At 36.2% G+C, this 22,009-nt stretch overlaps 1 protein-coding gene across 3 annotated transcripts in view; it reads left to right on the forward strand.

Moving 5' to 3' along the window:
• The first annotated feature begins 9,830 nt into the window (after positions 1 to 9,830).
• Positions 9,831 to 22,009, forward strand: part of LOC134663144 (protein trachealess) — a 188,463-nt gene continuing 176,284 nt past the window's right edge. For all 3 annotated transcript variants that reach the window (XM_063519490.1, XM_063519498.1, XM_063519506.1), the window contains exon 1: positions 9,831 to 10,044. In XM_063519490.1, the coding sequence (XP_063375560.1) occupies positions 9,911 to 10,044 (134 nt within the window). In that variant the 5' untranslated portion in view covers positions 9,831 to 9,910. The remainder of the gene's footprint in view (positions 10,045 to 22,009) is intronic.

The following is a 22,009-nucleotide window of genomic DNA, read 5'->3' on the forward strand; positions in this document are numbered from 1 at the left end:
CCTGATGGTAAGCGGTCACCGCATCCGATGGACGTCTACACTCCAGGGGTGTTACATGCGCGTTGCCGACCATTTTAAAACATATACACTTCTTTTTTGGGGACCTCCATATCTCCATCTTTCGAGAAAAGGGAACTTATTGTGGAATGAGCTCCCTTTTTTCGAGGAATTTCCTCCCGCCCGCTGCTGGCTGTGGAGCCGGAGCGTCCGCGGGAGGAAATTCCTCTTAAACCGCACAGTGTGCGACCATTTAGGTTCAAGGGTGTGAGGATAAACACCCTGCCTACGGCGAGCGGTGCAGTGATGGCAATTAGCTGTCACCGTTGGCAACTAGGCATCATGTCAAACAATTCTTCAGACAGCAGCTCATTGTACCTACAAGCTGTAGAAAACAGACAAGGAGGCAGTCTCCTTAGACTTATAAAGGTTCAATTCAATATCGCTTGTGAGTTTGGGATCGTAGACTATGTATTTAATACCTACGTGCAGCGCGCCTTTGGACTGATTCGACGGGTTCAAGGTGGCATCCAGTTTCTCTTGCCCAAAGGTGACAGCAGTACTCAATATATGGGATCTAACTTGCGACTTACATTAAAATACATATAGCAGTCTACCCCAGAGTAAAGTATCGCCTCCCTTTATTGAGCACACCGAGTTTTTTTGGATACGAGCGCAGCCTACCCTGCAAGGTGGCTACGAAATTGGACGTCACTGGAGATGTCGACACCGAGGCTCCCAATACTCCCTGACATGGGAAGGGTTGTGCCTTGGAAAATGGGGTTTTCTTAGCGGTAAACGCACAAAATTGAGTCTTGGTGGGATTGAATTGGACTAAATTGTCCCGATCCCACACCGAAACTCTGGATAGAATGCTCTCGATATCTGCATGACACAGGTTTTTCACGACATTTCTCAACACGCTGTTTCATACATTTTGGCTGGTCCATTTTCTATGGGAGGGCAAACTTTTTTTTCGCGATTTCGGGGTTGGTCCTATATTAAAAGTTGCTCAGTATAATCCCAAAACCTCCCTGGCAACGGGAATGTAGTTATTTTTTAGCCACCCTGTCCCCAGTACAGTCGTCCGCATATCGATGAATGTCGTCGATAGACAACATGTCACAGATATGCAGCAGCAGCTAATTCGAGCAGGTTCCGTCTACTACGGATCATATGCGCCTGCCGGACAAAGGGCTAGCGATCCATTTGCATAGGTAGTCTTTTGGACAGTCCATAAGATGGTAACTTCGACAGGAGAGGTAACGGAAAAGACGCCCTAACACGGGACACAAGTCTGAAGCGCTCGGCCCGCTGGCCTTATAGAACGAAAGCATAGCAACTCCCGCCGAATATCCCTCTGCTTGATAGAAGTTTCTGGCATAGATGGTGGGCGGTAGGTAGGGCGCTACCGTCGTCTTTCAAGGTCGAGTTCGAGGCAAAAAAGAGTACCTAAAAGATCGGCTTTCTCTAGTTACGCCACTGCCGCATTCACACAATACAATTGACTCGTTCGACGCAGCGGGAACAATCAATGTTTTTGAAAATGAATTTATTGTTTTCGCCCGTTTTGGCACCCCCCCTTGGACGGCGCCCGGGGCACGTGATAATATTAAACTATTTAAGAATTTTAAGAGGATATATAACTAAACACATCAGTTATATATATATGTAAGATCTTCATGAAACGCGCGGGCATCTCAGTGATAAAGATGTCCCGTTTCACGCGGCGTCTCACCGGGTATCGATTGGCACGGGACGTGACACTCCTGCTAACCAACTTTACTGCCGGGACGATATATCTTGGCTACTATGTGATATCAAGTAGTGTTATTAAGTTAGGTACAAGAATGTTTCAAGTACCTTGTTGTCGTAAAATGCTGATGAAGTTTCTTATCTTTAAAACATTATCTTTGGAACTTGACTTGGCAATATTTTAGCTACCTATAAAGTGATTATCAATGGGTATGTGAGTAATAAAGATGTCCACTTTCACGCGGCTCACCGGGTATCAATTATTACAGGACGTGACACTCCTGCTTACCAATCTCAGCTGCTGGCAGTATAATTATCTTAGTAACATAACTAAAGATGTACTTAATGTAAAAGGAAATTACGTACAAGAGCCCTTTTTTAAACACTAGTATACGATTGTTATTAACTTCATTGACAAAGAAGCGATTGCCTTTAATTTCAGCAGTCAAAAGCAGATGGGCTCTATTTCCTACGGTTGAGAAATAAGAAACATACGCTCGTGTACGGAATTTGGCCGCATTGGTCATACCTACGTTTTATGTTAATGTAATGTTGTCGTAGGTATGGAATAAATAAGTAATTGTATGTAATTCAATTGAACTCCGATCATCGTTTAAGATTTTCGTTATACTGCGTCAGCTACGTTCGCTCGTGTTATCTAGCTGAACGATGAGATCGCAACTTTGTCTAAAACTTAGGCTTAAAGCAGGAAATAGTTATAACCCGATACACTGCTTTCAATTCGCGCTTGAGACAGGCAATATTAAGCTTTACAAACAATACTTTTAGAGCACTTCTCGTCGTCATGGTTGACTATAATATATTCTAGTGCTACGCCGTAGCTCCGTAGCGCTACGATCATAACCCGCATATTCTCATAATTTATTATATCTATCACTGACCCAGAATTTACACCTACCACGCCCACCAATGAGCGGCCGCCCCACGCCTTCCGCGCTGTCCGACGGCCAATCGGAGCGCGGCGTAGAAAATTCAAATGACGGCGTTCGAATACAGTCTGTCCTGTTCGCGCGGCGACGGCGTGTTTAAATTTGGAAGCCAACAATTTATTTTTTAATTAGCGTGGTTGATTTGAAAAATAGCTCGTTGGAAATAATTACAGAAATTCTAGATGCACTATTTTAACATCCCAAATCATCAAATTTTCTAATATAAATTAAACGGACATAAAGACGAATAGCTCGTTGGAAATAATTACAGAAATTCTAGATGCACTATTTTAACATCCCAAATCTTCAAATTTTCTAATATAAATTAAACGGATATAAAGAAAACGGACACCATGGCCTAAGCTGCTTGAAATGCGCCGGGCGTTTTTCAAGGCATCATGCTATCAATGATGTGATCCGCAGGGCTCTGGTGTCGGCCAACGTTCCTTGCGTTTTGGAGCCTCCAGGGTTGTGCCGCACAGATGGCAAGAGGCCTGACGGTCTGACATTGGTTCCGTGGCAGAAAGGTCGGTGCCTCCTTTGGGATGCAACGTGCGTAAGTACGTTTGCGCCGTCCCACTTGAATCTCACGGTGAGGTCCGCTGGCTCAGCCGCGGAGTATGCGGCTAAAATGAAGCATGCTAAGTACTCTGCCCTGGAGCCAATGTACGATTTTGTGCCAGTTGCAGTCGAGACTGCGGGACCTTGGGCTTTGGAGGCCAAGGAATTCGTAGGGGGTTTGGGCCGGCGGCTGAGGGACAGGGGGTGCGACCCTCGGTCCGGATCGTACCTGGTTCAACAAATCTCATTGGCCATTCAACGTGGTAACGCTGCCAGTGTGATGGGGACTTTTGAGCCAGGTACGATTCGTGACAATTGTTTTGTTTAGCTTTGCATTATTGTTTAAAAATGACGAAGCCTGTTGCGGATATCATCATTGGTTTGGTTGGGACGAAGCATGTTGCGGATTTGTATTTGTGGCCACCTGACGAAGCCTGCATTGTGGATATCCTAACTAAAAATTTGATCTTTTGAATTTGATCATATTAATGTTAGTGTTAATTTATTTTTTATGTATATTAGTTTCTGCATAATGTCATTAATTAAATATAATTTTGTCTATATAAATTTTACACATTTTTATTTAAACATTATTAAGTACAAATATTCTTGCCTCCCTATTCAAAATAGTCAGTTTGAATATGAAAATAAAAACGCATTTAACCGATTTGCAAGACCGAAGTGATCCCAAAATGTAGTAGGTGGAATAAAGTAACATTCAAATTTACTGGCACTCTTCTTTAACCCTTTCTTCATATCACCTTCATACTAATTCTAAAAGCATATTTTCCATAAGCAAATCGTCAACGATACTCCTTTAGGCAGTAAATCAGACTTTTTTCCGTTTAAAGTGACCATTACAATGAAATGTCCAATATAACTTGGATCCACATTTGTTTCCTGATACTAAGAACCCAGGTCCTAGTTACGATGGTTTAGTTACCCCTACTCGTGAATATAAAGGGACTTTTTTGTATGAAAAAACCTTAAGTTGTTGAATGGATGTGCAGTCATGAATGAAGGGCTGTAAGTAGGATTCATGTGTTTTAGGGTAAATATAGAAAATGGTGTCATTTTCATGACAATATTTTTAAACTTAAAATTTACTACCAGAAGAAAAGCAAATACCTACATTATACATATACTTAAGTAAACTTTAAAAATATGTATCCTAAACTGTTCATTTTATTTAATTCAATCTTCAACCATGATGGTAATTTAACTTCATTATTTCTGTTAGAAAACTAAGTACTTATATGGACTAAGAAAGTATTTAACTGAGTACCTATTCTTAAAAACAATAAATGTATTTCGTCATACCATTACAAAACAGCAATACACACGTTAACATGTAAACGTACCGCGACAAAGTCGTCAATAGCAACTCAGAAATACCGTTAAGGTGTTAGTCACACCTGTGTTATTTCGCTCAGCAATTACTTCTAAACCGACCACGGAGCGTGACCCCTCGTGATCTATAAACGCAATATAAGATGAGAGAGTGGCGGAGGTCGTGTACGGTTGGATGTCGTTTCCCGCTTAAATGTCGTTTTGACAGTTAAGTCAAAATGACTGCAGGTTAGAGGTGAAAATATGAGTCGTGGGAATAGCGCGTTCCAAATATTTTAATTTCTTAATTTGTTGATAGTAGAGTACATGTTTGCTTTGCAAGCAACCATTTTGAGTTTTTGTTTAACAATGTCACCAAAGTTTCATATCGATGAAGTATGCAATGCATACAAATGCTTAAAATCTTCAGGCACCTAATTATCAATTTCACAACTTTGCAATAGGCCATCGGTTTTTACATTAGGGAAATATATGAAAACTATTGGTTTTCACAAAGTTACTAATATTGTGTTTATATAGTTACTGATATATCACACCAGAGGACCTATGATATCACACTAAACTTTAGTTAATTAAGTATGTAGGTATTTTAAGACAAGCCGTCATGACATGGCATTCATATCCTTGTACTTGTTTAATATTTAGTAAATCAATATTGCGTTATTATATTGTTTATAGAAAAAGCTTGTGGCGCCATATCATGTCATGGAATTTGTGCTATTTTTATTTGGTAAGCTATCCATTTGGTAAATAAACTTGACTCTTTTATTTACTATCTCATTTCCCAAGGACATGTTAATTATTGTGGTAGTAAGGTAAATTTAAAATGTAAATGATTATGTAATAACCGAGTTATATTTACAAGCTATTATGTCACAACGTTGATAAACATCCATGCTCATTTAATTCGACTCGAAGTAGGTATTGAAATATATGTGGTCTAACGCTAATATCCATTAGTTCATATACTAATAGTGCTTATAACTAAATATTTGTTTGTTTACCAAAAAGCATTGAGGCTACATACGTAGTTATTATATTTGAACTTTTTATAGGTAATTAGCGTACCTGTCTAAAATTAGGTTCAACACAAATGATGTTCCTATGAGAACCACTTTAAAACAATAAATAATTAAAGAGTAATAATTTAAAGAATCGCTAATCCTTTTTTAATTCCGCAGAATTCCGCATAGCGAAAGTAATTAGGGCACGCCCCGCGCGTGACGCTCTCCGCCGTCACGTAACGTAACCCAATTACCCCGACGTGACGCCAAATTCGACAGGACGCCAGTTTCGGGGAGTTCTATAAAAGCTTGAATCTGTTTTAGAATAATAGGAGTTAGGTCTTTTCGAGCTGGAGGAAGTATAGTTGTTTCGTATGCTCGCCGGCCGGTTCCGCACATACCGTAGTTTTGAGCGCTCTCAATGACCGCTGGCTCGGAGCGACCGGCACACGTCTAAAATGCACGCTCGCGACTCGGACCGCGCGCGATGCCTGCTAGTGTTTTTGGAAAAGTGAAAGTATTTTTGTGTTTTGTGTGCTTAGTAACACTGTTTTTAGGATGGATTGAGGTACTTTTTCATGCTTTTCCTGAAACTTTTTTAAGTTTAGAAAGGGGTAGTTACCTAACTACCTGTAGATAGTTTTTTCATATTTTTCAGTGCGCAATAGGAATGGAAGTGTTTCAGTGCATATTCTTATGTGCTATATATAGAGGTACATAATTACTTAACGCTACAATATGCAGAAATAATGCTCCCAAACTAAAAAGACGTAAAAATATAATAACCTATACATTGATTATTATTGCTCAAAACCCCTAACTAAACACAATTAAAAATATATTTAATTAAAATTAAAACATACATACTCGCCTATACGACAATATTGACGTGCGCGCGCAGTGACGGCTATTAGAGACGAATTTTCTGTATTTGTGGTATTGTATTTGCTTAGCAAAGTATTCATTGCGTACCAAGAGACTAGTTTGGTGTTTGTTAAGTAACAACATATGTTTGACTTGGATCAGTTGCTTAAGAATCATTAGCGATAAGGTTTTATTATTAAAGGGGAAAATTGAAGACGGAGGAAATACATAAGTAGCTATATGGAAAAAAATGCACTACATATATGTAGGTACATACCTATTTACAGTCTACATTGGACAAATCAATGTCAGTAGGTACCTACCTAGTTTAAAAAAGTAGTTATAAGTGAGTAAGAGTCTCTAGATATTCTTGAAATTATACTAAAAGTTTTACTAGGTAGGTACCTACATAATTTGGATATTACTGTCGGTATATGGTAGATACCATACTTAAAAATAAATACTTAAAAAAAACATAATGTCGGGTCCTTGTATTATAACGTTTTGTCGGCTGCGTATACAAAAAATGGCAGTTAATTTTTATTAGTTTTATGGAAAATAGAATTTAATATGTTTTAAGGTGTGATTCGACACCACTCTTCAAATTGAAAATAATCTAGACTATTATTAAAGTCCAGAAAGCTTATAGCTTAGCTACAGTATTAGGGCCTATTTCAAAACTCATAACTTTGCTAAAAAATATTTATTGCGTTGCGTACATTGCCGGACATCAGAAGTCTCAGGCCATTTCGAGTTTTAATTATAAGATCTGTTTCCAATATGATACTGATCTGTCAGTGTCAAAAGTGACGTTTTTGGTTGAAGAAATTTGCCTGTTTGTCTCAGAATCTGGTGTTTGGGTGAATTGAAAAAATTGGGTCTAACGAAAACAGTCAGTTTTTCTTTAAGATACGTACGTTACGTGCATGTAAGTGTGCAAGTGTAAGCTATAAACTTATACGTGTATAAAATAAATACAATAGAAAACCATAAAATACATTTATATGGGTAGCTTTCTTATCACAAGAGAATAAATTCATTGAGGATGAATCCAGTCTAAATTAAAGCCTTATTTATTTACATAAAACTATACACATAAAACATAACTAATTAATTGATGTATAGCATTGTCTTTTCTTCTAAAGGACTTTCAGATCTATAATTAAAAGAGAGAGAGACAGAAAAAGTTAATTAAATTGCTATTAAATATTAACGAGGTGTGATAAAAAAAAAACATCAAGCAATGGTACTTTTGCATGTTACCAGCGTCCTACTAAGGTAAACGTATTACTGCTCGATATGCTAACGCCCAATAGATGACACCCTGCGGTCACCTCTATTGACAATGACTTAAGTTTCAAGATGACATGTGCTGGGGCCGCGTCGAGCACCAGTACGTTTACCTTACTAATTACAAATTAATAAAACTTTCAATTACGAAGTTTGAATTAAATACATCAGATCTAAATAAATGTAGCACACGATAACCCCCTCTACTCGTACCTATTTTGGATTCATGAATCGATTGTTTACGTAAGTAGATAATGAAGCACGTACGAATCATAAAAACAGATACAAAAATGAATTACTTAAATAAAATAAAAATATCCAATTTAAAATGAGCAATTTACTTAATTTAAAAGTTGCAAATGGCAATAAAATTACTCCGGTAGACGTTGAATAGTCCTTATAAGGTGTTTAGACTTTTTGAAATTCGAGTTCAATTAATGATAGAGACTGAACGCATAACCTACACATATTGTGGTTGAAAAAATGTTTTAAGTAGGTAAGTACTTACCTACAGATGTGCAAGTTGCGGAAAGTTTCCGTAAAATTCTATAAATTCTCGGAAATTTCATGAAACTTTCACTAGGAAATATGGGAAATTTAAATTTCAAATTGGAAAGTTGCAATTCTCATACAAAAATGTAAGAAATTTTCCGAATTTTTCCTACTTTAATTTTCCGAAACATTTCGCAATTTTGGAAAGTTTCCTTAGGCACATCAGTATACTTACCTACTACCTGTCATTTAAGCAAGACCATTCTCTTGCATGAAACAAGAAGTATAAACATAAACCAACGGCGTTAATCCAAGTAAAAGTATACGAATTATACGTATATGAAAATAATCAAACATGAGCATAAATAATGTTACTTACTTCTATTTATAGCAGAGGTCAGGATTCACAAGTATAGAAGATAAGCCTAGAAAGTGAATTATTCTCAGTCAAGCGGTGAATGAAGAAAAGAGAGATTTCTAATAATTTCGTCATTAAAATGTTATATTAGCAGTATGTACAAACCATTTTAAATAACTTTGCAGAATACGAGAAAGAAAAATATCGCTCTAGCACCTTTTGTTGATTTTTAATTAGCGTCATGTTTATTTAATCGCATATTTTAATAGTATTGTGTGGTGATTGGATTCTGGGTATTGGTGCGAGCTGTCATCTAAGATGTTTGCTAATCGGCAGTTTGATTGTGATAGCGGGCCGCTGTTGACTCGGCCGTTCCTAGAGTGGAGCCGAGATAAAACAGACGGATTGCAATGTTACGAAATAAAATTTATACTTATGTATGTACATTTGTACATATGTAATAAGTACATGTATCGTAGCCTAACCTTGTGAAAAACAATCTATCATCAAACGATTAAAAATTAAACTACCAAATGGCATGTCAGTATGCAAAATTACACAATAATAAATTGTAAAATAAATGATACAATAAAAGAGAGAATTTATTCCCACAATTTTTATCTCCAAGTGCAAAAATACACAATTATTTTGTCTATAAAAGGACTCATGAGTTCAGTGGATTTAAGTATTTCAAATAAACTGATTAAAAATTAGTACATATTTGCAAGACGTATATTAAGGTAAGAGTTTGTAACGTAAGTAATTTATTCTGTTTAACAAAATCAAACTTATTTAGTACTTAACTGGAAAATTAATGTTATGATAAATGCATTTATTAATATAAATTACTAAAAGACATGGACATGAAAAAATACCTCAAGATTAAATTAATGATTGTTATAGGTAGAGAAACCACACTACTTGTAGGTTGTATAATAAAATAACTAGAACATTAAGTATTATTTAAATAACAATTCGCAGTTCAATTATTATTATTATATTACACGAGTATAACACAAAAGAAAATAGAAATCTTCGAATTAAATGTGTGAATTGAATATGTAAAATGCATTAACAGTGTTATAACAATTTTCATACTATTAAACGAATCAGAATTTCAGTTTGAAATAGTATCCAGTGCTTTCTAGTGATTCTAGAAAGTGATTAGTATCGGACACTAATAAAATTTTAAGTTTATTCTGACTAGTGTTTGAGTGTTGGACGGTATAGTACAATGGAAGTGCTTGAGTGACTTTTAAATGACGCAAACGTTGATGGATGCGTAAGGCATGGAGCACCCCGGCGGGTTCGCGTCCCCGTGGGCCGCCATGCTGGGCCACGGCATGCACGGCATGGTGCAGCACGAGTATGGCGCGCCCATGCCTATGGACCTGCACGTGCCACAACCCTTCCCCTACTACCGGTGAGTGTGTGTTGTTGTTTGTTGAGTGCTTGCGTCACTATGCACGGCATGCACGGCATGGTGTAGCGCTAGCACGGTGCGCCCATGAACCTTCACGTCATGCCACAGCTCTTATCTTATTTATTACAGGTAAGTTTGAGTTTACTCGTATGATACGAATGGATGGATCTTTCAAAATAATATTTGATTAAACATCTTTAAAAAACACTTAATTTTCCGCTTAAGATCCTCGGTAATCTTGCAACTTGAATGCTGAGCAATAATTTTAAAATGTACAGAATCAAAGAAAGACAATTGGATAGAGGTTGACATGAAAATAAATAGTAAATGATTTTACGCATAGCAGACGCCTTTTGGCGTAGATGTGATAGATGTTAATAACTAGGTATGCGTTCGGTATTTCTAAATATGTGCTCAGGAAGTTCATCACCTAAGCTTAAAATTAATGTGTACTTTGTATTTAATACATTATAATTGGAATATTTACACACACCTTTGGCCGTTGTTATTATAAACTAGCCTTCACCCGCGACTTTGTGTAGTAGTACATATAATACAGTGAACTTAAACATTACGCCTCATTAGGTAGATAGGTACTTTATGTATATGCAGGTATGTCTCACATCCCCACTACACCACGTTAATTAAAAACCATTTATAATAGCGACACTACCAATCACGGCGAGCGCTGGCTAGGGTTGGGAAAAAGCTGTAATCGAAAAAGCCGATAGCGACAAAAAGCGGTAAGCTTAAATATGGCGGCTGGCACGCCGGTCGGTTTTGTCGTCCACATAACTTGTCGCATAACCTGCCGGTTTAAGGAAATCGTCGGGATAGTGAAATGATTATCTAATTTGATTTGAGTGGACTGTACTAAAGCGCATACCTGTGCCTTTTTAAGATATATTGAATTATACTTACTTGATCTAAAATAAAGAGTGTACATAAGAAATGGTCTGAGCATTTTCACTGTAGCAAAGTGACTGGCGTATACATCTATACATATGTGTAAATGCCTTTTTAGGGTTCCGTAGCCAAATGGCAAAAAACGGAACCCTTATAGATTCGTCATGTCTGTCCGTCTGTCTGTCCGTCCGTATGTCACAGTCACTTTTTTCCGAAACTATAAGAACTATAATGTTGAAACTTGGTAAGTAGATGTATTCTGTGAACCGCATTAAGATTTTCACACAAAAATAGAAAAAAAAAAAAAATTTTTTTTGGGGTTCCCCATACTTAGAACTGAAACTCAAAAAAATTTTTTTCATCAAACCCATACGTGTGGGGTATCTATGGATAGGTCTTCAAAAATGATATTGAGGTTTCTAATATCATTTTTTTCTAAACTGAATAGTTTGCGCGAGAGACACTTCCAAAGTGGTAAAATGTGTGTCCCCCCCCCTGTAACTTCTAAAATAAGAGAATGATAAAACTAAAAAAAATATATGATGTACATTACCATGCAAACTTCCACCGAAAATTGGTTGGAGCAAGATCTAGTAAGTAGTTTTTTTTAATACGTCATAAATCCCCTAAATACGGAACCCTTCATGGGCGAGTCCGACTCGCACTTGGCCGCTTTTTTATTGTTTTGCTATACTTATCTCTGTAATAATCAAACAATTTTATACGAACCATAAATATGATGTGCTAATAAAGACTAGACTAGACAAGAATAATGAAGACAAATTATTAGATTGGTCAAGCGTGAGTTGTATGATAAGAAACCTTCGGAACACGAGTCCGATACACTCTTGACCAGTTTTGGTTATCATGTAAACTTTTGCTGCAAAGAAATCTAAAAGTGTGTGTAGGTATCTTAGTGTATTCAATGAATTACTATTGCTATTTATATGTTCCTCATATTATCTGACAAAGAAGGTTAAGGTTATTATTATTACATATGTATATCATTGAATATCGAAATCTTTCTTGAAGCTGCTAATTACTCGTAAGTACGATGAGGATATTCATGCGCGATTAGCTCTATCCCCAATATTAAAAAGAATTTTGCACACCAGTGAAAAATTACATAGAAAAGTAACTAACCACCCAGTTATCAACTTAATAAGTAGGTAATATAATTAGCTACTTAGCTAAGTATACCTTTGACAATTTACTGCGCATCAGGCTATCACCTGCTAGTGACAGCAACGGCTTATTTACAACAATTATAAAACGATAAGTCATGCGAGACTGTATATACGTGACATTAATATAGGGCGGAAAAGTTCATTCATCATACATGCCATTTATAACCACAAAGAAACATATGGCCCGATTCGGATTTTGTAATAGACATCTGTTAGATATCTTTTAGATATCGCCAAGATACGATAACGATATTATGTTTAAGATCTAACCTGTCAAATTTGACATTTCCGCGATTCTGGTCTGGAGATACTCTTGAACGATTTCCGCAAGATATTACTTAGAGATCTAATTCACATCTAATAGATATCTAACACGATCTATCGTAAAAGTGACATTGGTTGCCCGAATTGAGCTGCAAAAGAGAACTAGTTGAAATCTAAACTATAACGTATCTAGAATGGATCTAGTACGTGTCGTCTCTTGTGAATATCTTGAAGTTCGAATACGGCAGATAATACCTATACTCTTCATCACACTAGCTCGAAAAAGATCTTATTTCATGCAGGTGTACTGAAGGGTATTCGGCTGTCGTGAATTATAGACCTCGTTTACAAAATCTCGCTTACCCCCCTCGTTGCACAATGCACTACTTATACATTACTTGCTTTTCATTCGTCAAAGGTGACACTCGTTATCGGTACTAAATACCTATAGAGAGTTTTTAGGTAAAATTTATTTGTGTAGTGCATGATTTTCATCTTTAGTTTTCATTGGTTTGTTAGGGTTCCGTACCTCAAAAGGAAAAAACGAAACCCTAATAGGATCACTTGCGTGTCTGTCCGTCCGTCTGTCACAGCCTATTTTCTCCGAAATTACTGGACCAATTAAATGGAAATTTGGCATACATATGTAAGTTTGTGACCCAAAGATGGACGTGTCGTAAATAAATGAATTTTAAATATGGAGGCCATTTTTGGAGGGTTAATGAGAAAATTAAAAAATTAAGTTTTTCAAACTATATCGTGTTACATATCAAATGAAAGAGCTCATTGTAAGAATCTCAAATATATTTTTTATAATTTTAGAATACATAGTTTAGCAGTTATTCAAGAAAATAGGCAAAAAATGACCATCCCCCCCCCCCCCTTATCTCCGAAACTACTGGGTCTAAAAATTTGAAAAAAAATACACAAAATAGTTCTTTAACTATTGATGACAGGAAAACCTATTAGAAATGTGCAGTCAAGCGTGAGTCGGACTTAATGTACGGAAACCTTGGAACGCGAGTCCGACTCGCACTAGGCCGGTTTTTTTTTAATTTAGAACAACCATTTAGGATCTACAACAATTTTCATTGATATTTAGCTTTCGCTGTCAGGTTTATTTCTTTATTTTTGTTAAGTTAGTTAACTTATTTTGAAAGCGACTGCCATCTGATCTTCCAACCCAGAGGGTACACCAAGCCTTTTTGGGATTAGGCTAGTTTCCTCGAAGTGTGACTAAAACTCAAAAGATATCTAGACATCTTTCACTTAGTCAATAGCTTTTAAGTTGTTTAGCCTGTGATCATTCATTTTAAGCGACAGTCTTTATGTAGGTATATCCCGTTGAGCATCAAAGGACCTAAAACCCGAACGACACGAATGAATGGAACGTGTATAGTAATCATTGCCCGATGACCAGCGAAATGACAAGGTTGCGGCCATTTTGGTGTAATTTGCGCTGCGCATACGCTTATTACGACGCAAGTTTATAATGGCGGGGACCAGCGGCTCTTATGACAGTCATCTGAATGACCGAATGGGTTTGGGGAATTGATTTGTGAATATTGAAGTTTTATTGAAGGCCTTTAGAAACTTTGACTTCATACAGGGAAAAATAATGGTCATAGATATGTTTTAGTAAACCGGTATGTTCAGAATGTTCAAATCATTTTTTAGGGTTCCGTACCTCAAAAGGATAAACGGAATAGGATCACTCGTCTGTCTTTCCGTCCGCCTGTCACAGCCTATTTTCTCCGAAACTATACTGGACCAATTAAGTTGAAATTTGGCACACATATGTAAGTTTGTGACCCAAAGATGGACGTGTAACGTAAATAAAAAAACCGGCCAAGTGCGAGTCGGACTCGCGCACGGAGGGTTCCGCACCATCAACAAAAAATAGAGCAAAACAAGCAAAAAAAATAAGCAAAAAAACGGTCACCCATCCAAGTACTGACCCCGCCCGACGTTGCTTAACTTCGGTCAAAAATCACGTTTGTTGTATGGGAGCCCCACTTAAATCTTTATTTTATTCTGTTTTTAGTATTTGTTGTTATAGCGGCAACAGAAATCTGTGAAAATTTCAACTGTCTAGCTATCACGATTCGTGAGATACAGCCTGGTGACAGACGGACGGACGGATGGACGGACGGACGGACAGCGGAGTCTTAGTAATAGGGTCCCGTTTTTACCCTTTGGGTACGGAACCCTAAAAATAGGCAAAAAATGACCATCACCCCCCCCTTATCTCCGAAACTACTGGGTCTAAAATTTTGAAAAAAATACACAAAATAGTTCTTTACCTATAGATGACAGGAAAATCTATTAAAAATGTGCAGTCAAGCGTGAGTCGGACTTAATGTACGGAACCCTTGGAATGCGAGTCCGACTCGCACTTGGCCGGTTTTTTTTTACAATCAGCTCCATATATTGCCTATTTTCTTTGTCTTCTCTTTGGACATAGTTACAGCGATGGGTCTAGGTCTAGAGATGGTTAGTTCTCTGTAGTTGACTGTATTTATATTCGTTTTTTTTAAGAATAACAAACGCAATATTGTAATTTTCGCATCGAATCATGGTCCCTATGAAAGTTCATTTTTACAAGAATTCATTGTTACATAAAATGTTTGTAGATATATATATTTTTTTTATTTTTTTTTTATTTTTATTTTTTTTTAGAATACCGAAGTAATTCTTTATTTACAAACAAGATATATACAGTGTATTACTAAAAGAAATTAAAAACTAGCTTAAATCTAAAATAGGCCCTTGAGGCATTGTACCAAGGATTGCATTTTAGTAATACACTGTATATATCTTGTTTGTAAATAAAGAATTACTTCGGTATTCTATATATATTTTGGAAGTTTAGAACTTGAATTTATTTAGAAATGTAGCATTTGTATAAGAAAAATACGGTAAAGATATATTTCACCCATTCCATTATTTTAACCCATAGGAACCATCATTCGTCGCGAGAACTACAGTTAAAGGGAAATAATCCCTTGAAAGCACCAAGGTCTGACAATATACCTAGATTAAGTCCTAAAAGTGGGTGTACGTAATGTGACTAATTTATCAAAATAGAAAACAATTAATTAATGAATTGATTAATGTCGTGTGTAGCGTTAGTTTTGGCTTAGTCAGCGATGGTAATAAATGTAATAATGGTCAAAATACTTTCTGAAGGTATTCATGATATAATGCAACATGATGGATTGAAAATGCTAAAGTGGCTCTCCGTTGTCCAAAATTCTGCATTTATTTACACAAGCCATTTCATTATGCCGTCCTCTTATAAACCCGCAATTTCTGAAAACCGGACGTATAGTACGATAGTTCAGTTTTTACTTGCTGCCAAAAAGTTCCACTGTCAAATCAGAATTGACGATTAATCAATTCAACATAACAGAAGGAAAATTCAACACTCTCTTAGTACAGTAAGAGTTAAATTTGAAGAGCACTTTGAAGTTAAAATATTATGAAAACAACAAAAATATCGATTTAAATTTCAAAACTTGTTCTTATTTTGATCTTCAGTATGGCCTGTTGCATTTGGGACCGCTTCATTAGCGTTTGGTGTCGATTGGAAAGAATTTAGTCTGCCTCCTGTTTTCTCTTTATATACATGTATCATCAATAATTAATGACGAACGTCCGTAAAAATACCAATGCGGCACAAATGACCCGTATGGGAATCCTTTTATGGTGTTTTACTCGATTGTGAGCGAAATTCGATAGGTTTCTACAAAATTTTCGCTTAACTCGTTTAAAGGAAGCTTTTTAGGTTGGATTACTTCCAAGAAAGGAATTAGTCGTTTACGAGAAGATATAAAGATAAAAATAAATTTAGTTCCATCGATATTCAAACATGCGGGGAAACAATTACGATCATTTCCGCTGAAACCTTTATTTCAAGTACTTTGCGCACAAAAATGCACAATAAAAGCCAGCAAACATGCACCTTATACGGGCTGAGAATCTCTACCATCATAAATCGAGGCCGATCTTAAAAAACTATACTATCTTCAATTGGCTTTAATTCTCCTTCACTGCTTCGATCGTAAAATACGTCACAATTAGTCTGGTAAAGACGTGTTTTATTTATAGAAGAAAAACGTCAACCTTAAAGACCGATGCCGTTGCCAAATGAGGGCTTATCCATGTAGACTACAGTGGGCCGGTGTTGATTTTGTTTTTTTCAGACCCAATTTGCCGAAGGTATTGATAGCATTAAGCCTTAATTACGGAAAGGTATTTACGGAAATTGGGACGTTGTGCTAAAATATTTTTTGTAGATATTTATAATTAACTAGAATATCCAGGTAAGATTGAAACCTAATCTCAAATAAAAGTAGGTACTTTTAGCTTAAGTGCAAACTGGGGTTTGGCAAAATGGGATAAGGGCAAGCAAATGATAATGATGTTTGGAAAAATACGACGATGTAAAATTTTCACTTGACCACTACAGAGTAATCATTACCTACATTAATCGGTACCTTTAAGTACCTAATACTGATAGGAGATTTACAGAAGCATCTACTCTTCATATGCATTCAATAAGCGCACAAATAGCAAATTAAATCTAATTAACTATCGTAATAAATCTTAGGCTAAGCAACAGTAGTGCTAAGTCGACACTAAACGTCTTTGAATCCTGAACTTTTGTACGAGTAGGTAGATAACATTAAGGGCACGGTACTTAATTGGTCCATAGAATTAATTTGGTCTTGTCGCGTGGATTGTCACGTGAATGGTGGGAACTAGCGACATTAGTGGTCAATGGTGTTTGGAAAATTAGTGTAGAAACATCGGTACATGGTAACATGGTTGTTCATCAAACTGCGGCGCAATTTTTGTATTTAATAAGTAGTAGGTAGGTAAGCAATTTCGTATTTGTATTATGATTTGCAAACGCTTTTCCTTGCTTATATTTTTAGCGTGTAATTTGCGTGTCTTTTAAAAAAAATGTTATTTTCGATACAAGTGCGAAAAAGAGGAAATTCGAAACGAGTGGCGATGAAAAACACGACCGAAGGGAGTGTTTTAAATCGATACGAGTTGCGAATTACCTATTCGCACGTGTATCGAACAACGTTTTACAGTACATATGGCACTTTAAAGTTTCGACATACGCACGAAAAGTGCTATTTTACGCACTAGTGCGGAAAAGTAGCCCCATATGTACTGTAAATGTATATTTCATTTTTACAATGCGTACAATATTTTTTTGTCATAAAGTAAACTGAACTTTAGAGTTATTTACAAACTATTTAAAATATCCAACCGTGCTTAGAAGTTTGACCTTGTAAAATGCACTGCCGTCATTCACTAAGACATAAAACTCTGTAATTTTAGTCTGTGTAATGATCTAAGGAACCTCGTCAAGCCAAGCATAACTACGTTACTTACCGTACCTGGCAAAAATGGAGATTAATGTGGTTGTGGGTAGTTTCGCTGTTGACATTGCGGTTTCTGTTTTAATTCAATTCAAATGTGGAAAGTGCATGGACGTGAAAGGTGGCTATTAGATACTTTAATTTTATGATTTTTTATTGTTTTCACTTCGGTCGTTTTCTTTAATTATATGAAAAACAGTTGGCTAAGCTGGTTGATTAATAAGATCTTTATACTATATTTCATTAAAGTTGATCGCTGGTTGTAAGTCTTGTGACCGTTATACTCTAGTGTCGAAGTCTTCAACATCCGTGGGTGGGCACAGTACTATGTAAGTACAGTAGTGGTATTTAGCGGCAAAGAAGTAAGACATCGTTTGAAATTCGTCACGCATCACCAGTTCACGGCTGAAAGACAAATTAAATAACTTTACTGTCTCAACTCATAAATGTCAACTCCTTATATAAAACACAAAGTAAAGCGACAGTGGATACCGCAAGACAAAGTCTAGCCTACTCTAAAAAAATAACTAATTGAAACTACTGGCTAATCAACTTCTATGAAAAGCGACCTAAGCGGTAATTAGTTCACCACTTTGTTGAAATAAAAAACCTACAAAAAAAGTCGCATTCTTAATTCAAAATAATCGATCATTTGCAAAAGACTGCCTGCATAACTACAAATAATTGTCGCATTCTCTGAATGGGGAAAGAAAGATAAATAAAAAGGTGGAAATAAAAGAAACGTGCCAAAGGACAAGGCAATTGGGCACAAATGAAAGCACAGGGCAGAAGCGACAGAGAAAGGAAAGGAGCTTGCCACTCAAAACAAGGTTTATTTTGTAGTTAGGAAATTCAATAAGTATGAATAATCTTCCCTAGATAAATTTAAGTAGGTATTCATTATTATACATGCCTCAGCTATGAAATATTAAATACTTAAATATTCCTTACAAGAGCGGTATATGTACATAAAATTGTTAAATCCTTATTTAGGAAATCAGCTGATGTACCTATTTACAGTTCTATAAACAACTCGTATATAAAACGCATTTGCACGACGACTTGACAAGAAGTTACATTTGAAGCTGTTTTTATGTCTTATGATAATAAAAAAACCGGCCAAGTGCGAGTCGGACTCGCGCACGGAGGGTTCCGCACAATCAACAAAAAATAGAGCAAAAAAATCGTGTTTGTTGTATGGGAGCCCCCCTTAAATATTTATTTTATTTTATTTTTAGTACTTGTTGTTATAGCGGCAACAGAGATACATCATTTGTCAAAATTTCAACTGTCTAGCTATCGCAGTTCATGAGATACTGGTGACAGACGGACGGACGGACAGCTAAGTCTTAGTAATAGTTTTTCATTATTTATCGCCCATCGCCCAATGACTATGTAATCGTGTCTAATTACAACTATCAATTTTGTCATTTCAGAATAGGTTTTTTAAATTACTGTTTTGCTTTGAATGCTTTTTACGGTGGTCTGGTTCATTTTACTACTCGCAAAGTTTGTAATTGAAGTGAATTAAATTAAGTCGCTGCTTGAATTACTCGAAAGCTCGCAACTCTAGATCTTGCGTTTTTAGGGTTCGGTAGTCAACTAGGAACTCATATAGTTTCGCCATGTCCGCCTGTCTGTCCGTGGCTTTGCTATGTGAAGCTTGAAAGCTGCAATTTGACATGGTTAAATAAATAAATCATGACGACAAAGTAGTGAAATGAAACTAATACAAAAATATTTTTAAGGTATAAGTACCTTCCCTACAGTGGGGACAATATTTTTTTATTGTGGCCTGTTTACTCATTAGGTATTAGTGTTAATTGCTAGTTCTTACATTTGCTACTAGCTACTTGCGTTTAGTGGCAAAGATATGAACTCGCTATAAATACTAATCAATGTGTAATCAGCCCTAACCACAGCCACACGATTGACCATATTACAATGTCACCAAAATTACGGAAAGAATAAAAAATAAATGGTTTCCATGATAATGAGCATACGTCTAGTAGTAAAGTCTAGTTAATTGAAATATTTTATTAATACAATTGTGTTTTATTAACTTTATTTGTAATTAACTATTTAACTATCAAAGTGATACAATCTTGCCCAAGTCGATCTTGAGCAACTTCTAATAGCCGTATTGATTTGAAATTTTGAAAGAACTATTGATTATTATTGTATTTAAACAAAAAAATTATGAACAGTGAATATATTTTTCACCTTTAGCCCATGTGATGGTAGCGATACGGCCAAGTCACATATTTTGACTAAATATGTGATGGCCTTTTTAAGGGCGTGTCGAGTTAGAAGCTTAGCTCTACGTGAGATCTGATAACTTTTTGACAGTGCGAGCCATATAGTCTCGTCATGGCAACATTTTAGGTACATGAAAATGGTTTTGGTGGGATAACTATTTAGATGTATAAAAATATCCCTATGCATATATAATAGGGGGAAAGACAACGAAAACTTTTCTAATAGTTATAATAACTACGTAGGTACTGAAAAAATATTTAACTTTAAGACTGTATGCGACTCTATGTTACCCCAAGCCTTTGCACAAGTGCAGCCTAAATGGGGTGTAAGAACAAACGTCGTCGCCTCTATTAGCAGCCGTTTTGATTATTGCCAACATTTTAAAAGTAAATTAGGAGATTTGCTTCAAACGTTTGTTGGCTCTGTTTCAGTTTTGTCTCAGACTGTTTTTTTTTTTGTAGAGGACGCGGCAAATTTTGCGACTTATTTATGATAAGTTAATCTATTATAACAAACAAATGTTCAATGTTTATATTATGACTAGTAACGGGACTCCTAAGAAATGACTGTACTTATGCGTTGTGACTCTTCCATGGCCTAAGGAATTATAGGGTGATTTCACTTAGTGTCGCGAGGTGAGAGACAAATATATGCGTGAGCGGCGGGGGGCTCAAGGTGGTACACCTCAACATCGCACATTTATAGTTTTGATGGAATTTGGCCTTTAGATAAAGGGGATTAATGATTTGTCAAATACACTGCAGTTCAGAGTATGATACAGATGGTATATAAGTTTTTTTTTTTCAATATTCATCAACATCATTTGTTTATTTTTTACACCAACAACAATATATTTATGTACAAGATGTTCGGGAGAACCTCGAAGGATTTTAACCACACATCTCTGATGGCCTCCGATTGAAAGAAGCAAAAAATTGAATACTATGTGACTTTAAGTCAATTGTGCCACAACTTTACTTTTTTGTGTATCGTTTTGATTGTATCTGGTAGCTATTATAATCGGGTATAATAACTTAACACCTTTATCTAATCGATGACAAATCGAAAACGGCACTTAGCACTTTAATTAGCATAACAATCCGCCGCCGACTGTACTAATTAAGAGGCGCGGGCTATCGCGCGATAAGAAAGAGATAGTAGGGTTTAAAACGAAAATGGTAGGAAAAAACAGTCTAAAAACTGTATTAAATCACTTCCAAAGACTGGCATATCAACTAAAGTAAATCTGAAAACGGAAATAAAAAGAAACTTTGAGACATCACTATATTTCTTTCAAACATGAATTATATATTGGCATATAAATTAGGTTTAATGTCATTAATTGTTAGCAATTTTGATAGTTACTAAGCTTGCCGATGCCAGTTAGTGCCTTAATTTATAGAGTTCCTTCCTATTTTGATGAGAGTGACCTTTAAAAGGTTTTTCTCTTTGCATTTTATGCTACCCACATACATGTCTTATGATTTTTAGTAAGTTAATAAAAAAATACCCATGGAGGCAAGAACAAACGACAAAATAAATTAATCGAACACAATCCCAATTGAATAATTTCATTACAATTTCCTTACAATGTTCGGAGAAACATGTAACAAATTTATTAACAATATTAACTTAATGCTTAAACAGAAACAACGATTTAAACATCGGGTCGACATTCACAGCGTGAAACGAAACGTAACGTATCTACCTCGTTTACTATAGGCACACCAAATTCCACCTGCGTCGGATTAGGCTATAATATACCTTGTTTCAATAACGTAAGGGCGACGACATCATTGCAAATAACGTGGTTGCTTAATCCTTGTTACCGGCGGGAGAGCGCGGGAAATCTCACACTTTTTGACATATAACCTCAAAATTGATGACACCCCGTAATTCATAATATGCTATGTCTATATTTAAATAGAGTTTATATTTAAATCCTTATTA

Source organism: Cydia amplana, chromosome 1, assembly GCF_948474715.1.
Source record: "Cydia amplana chromosome 1, ilCydAmpl1.1, whole genome shotgun sequence".
Lineage (NCBI taxonomy): Eukaryota > Metazoa > Arthropoda > Insecta > Lepidoptera > Tortricidae > Cydia > Cydia amplana.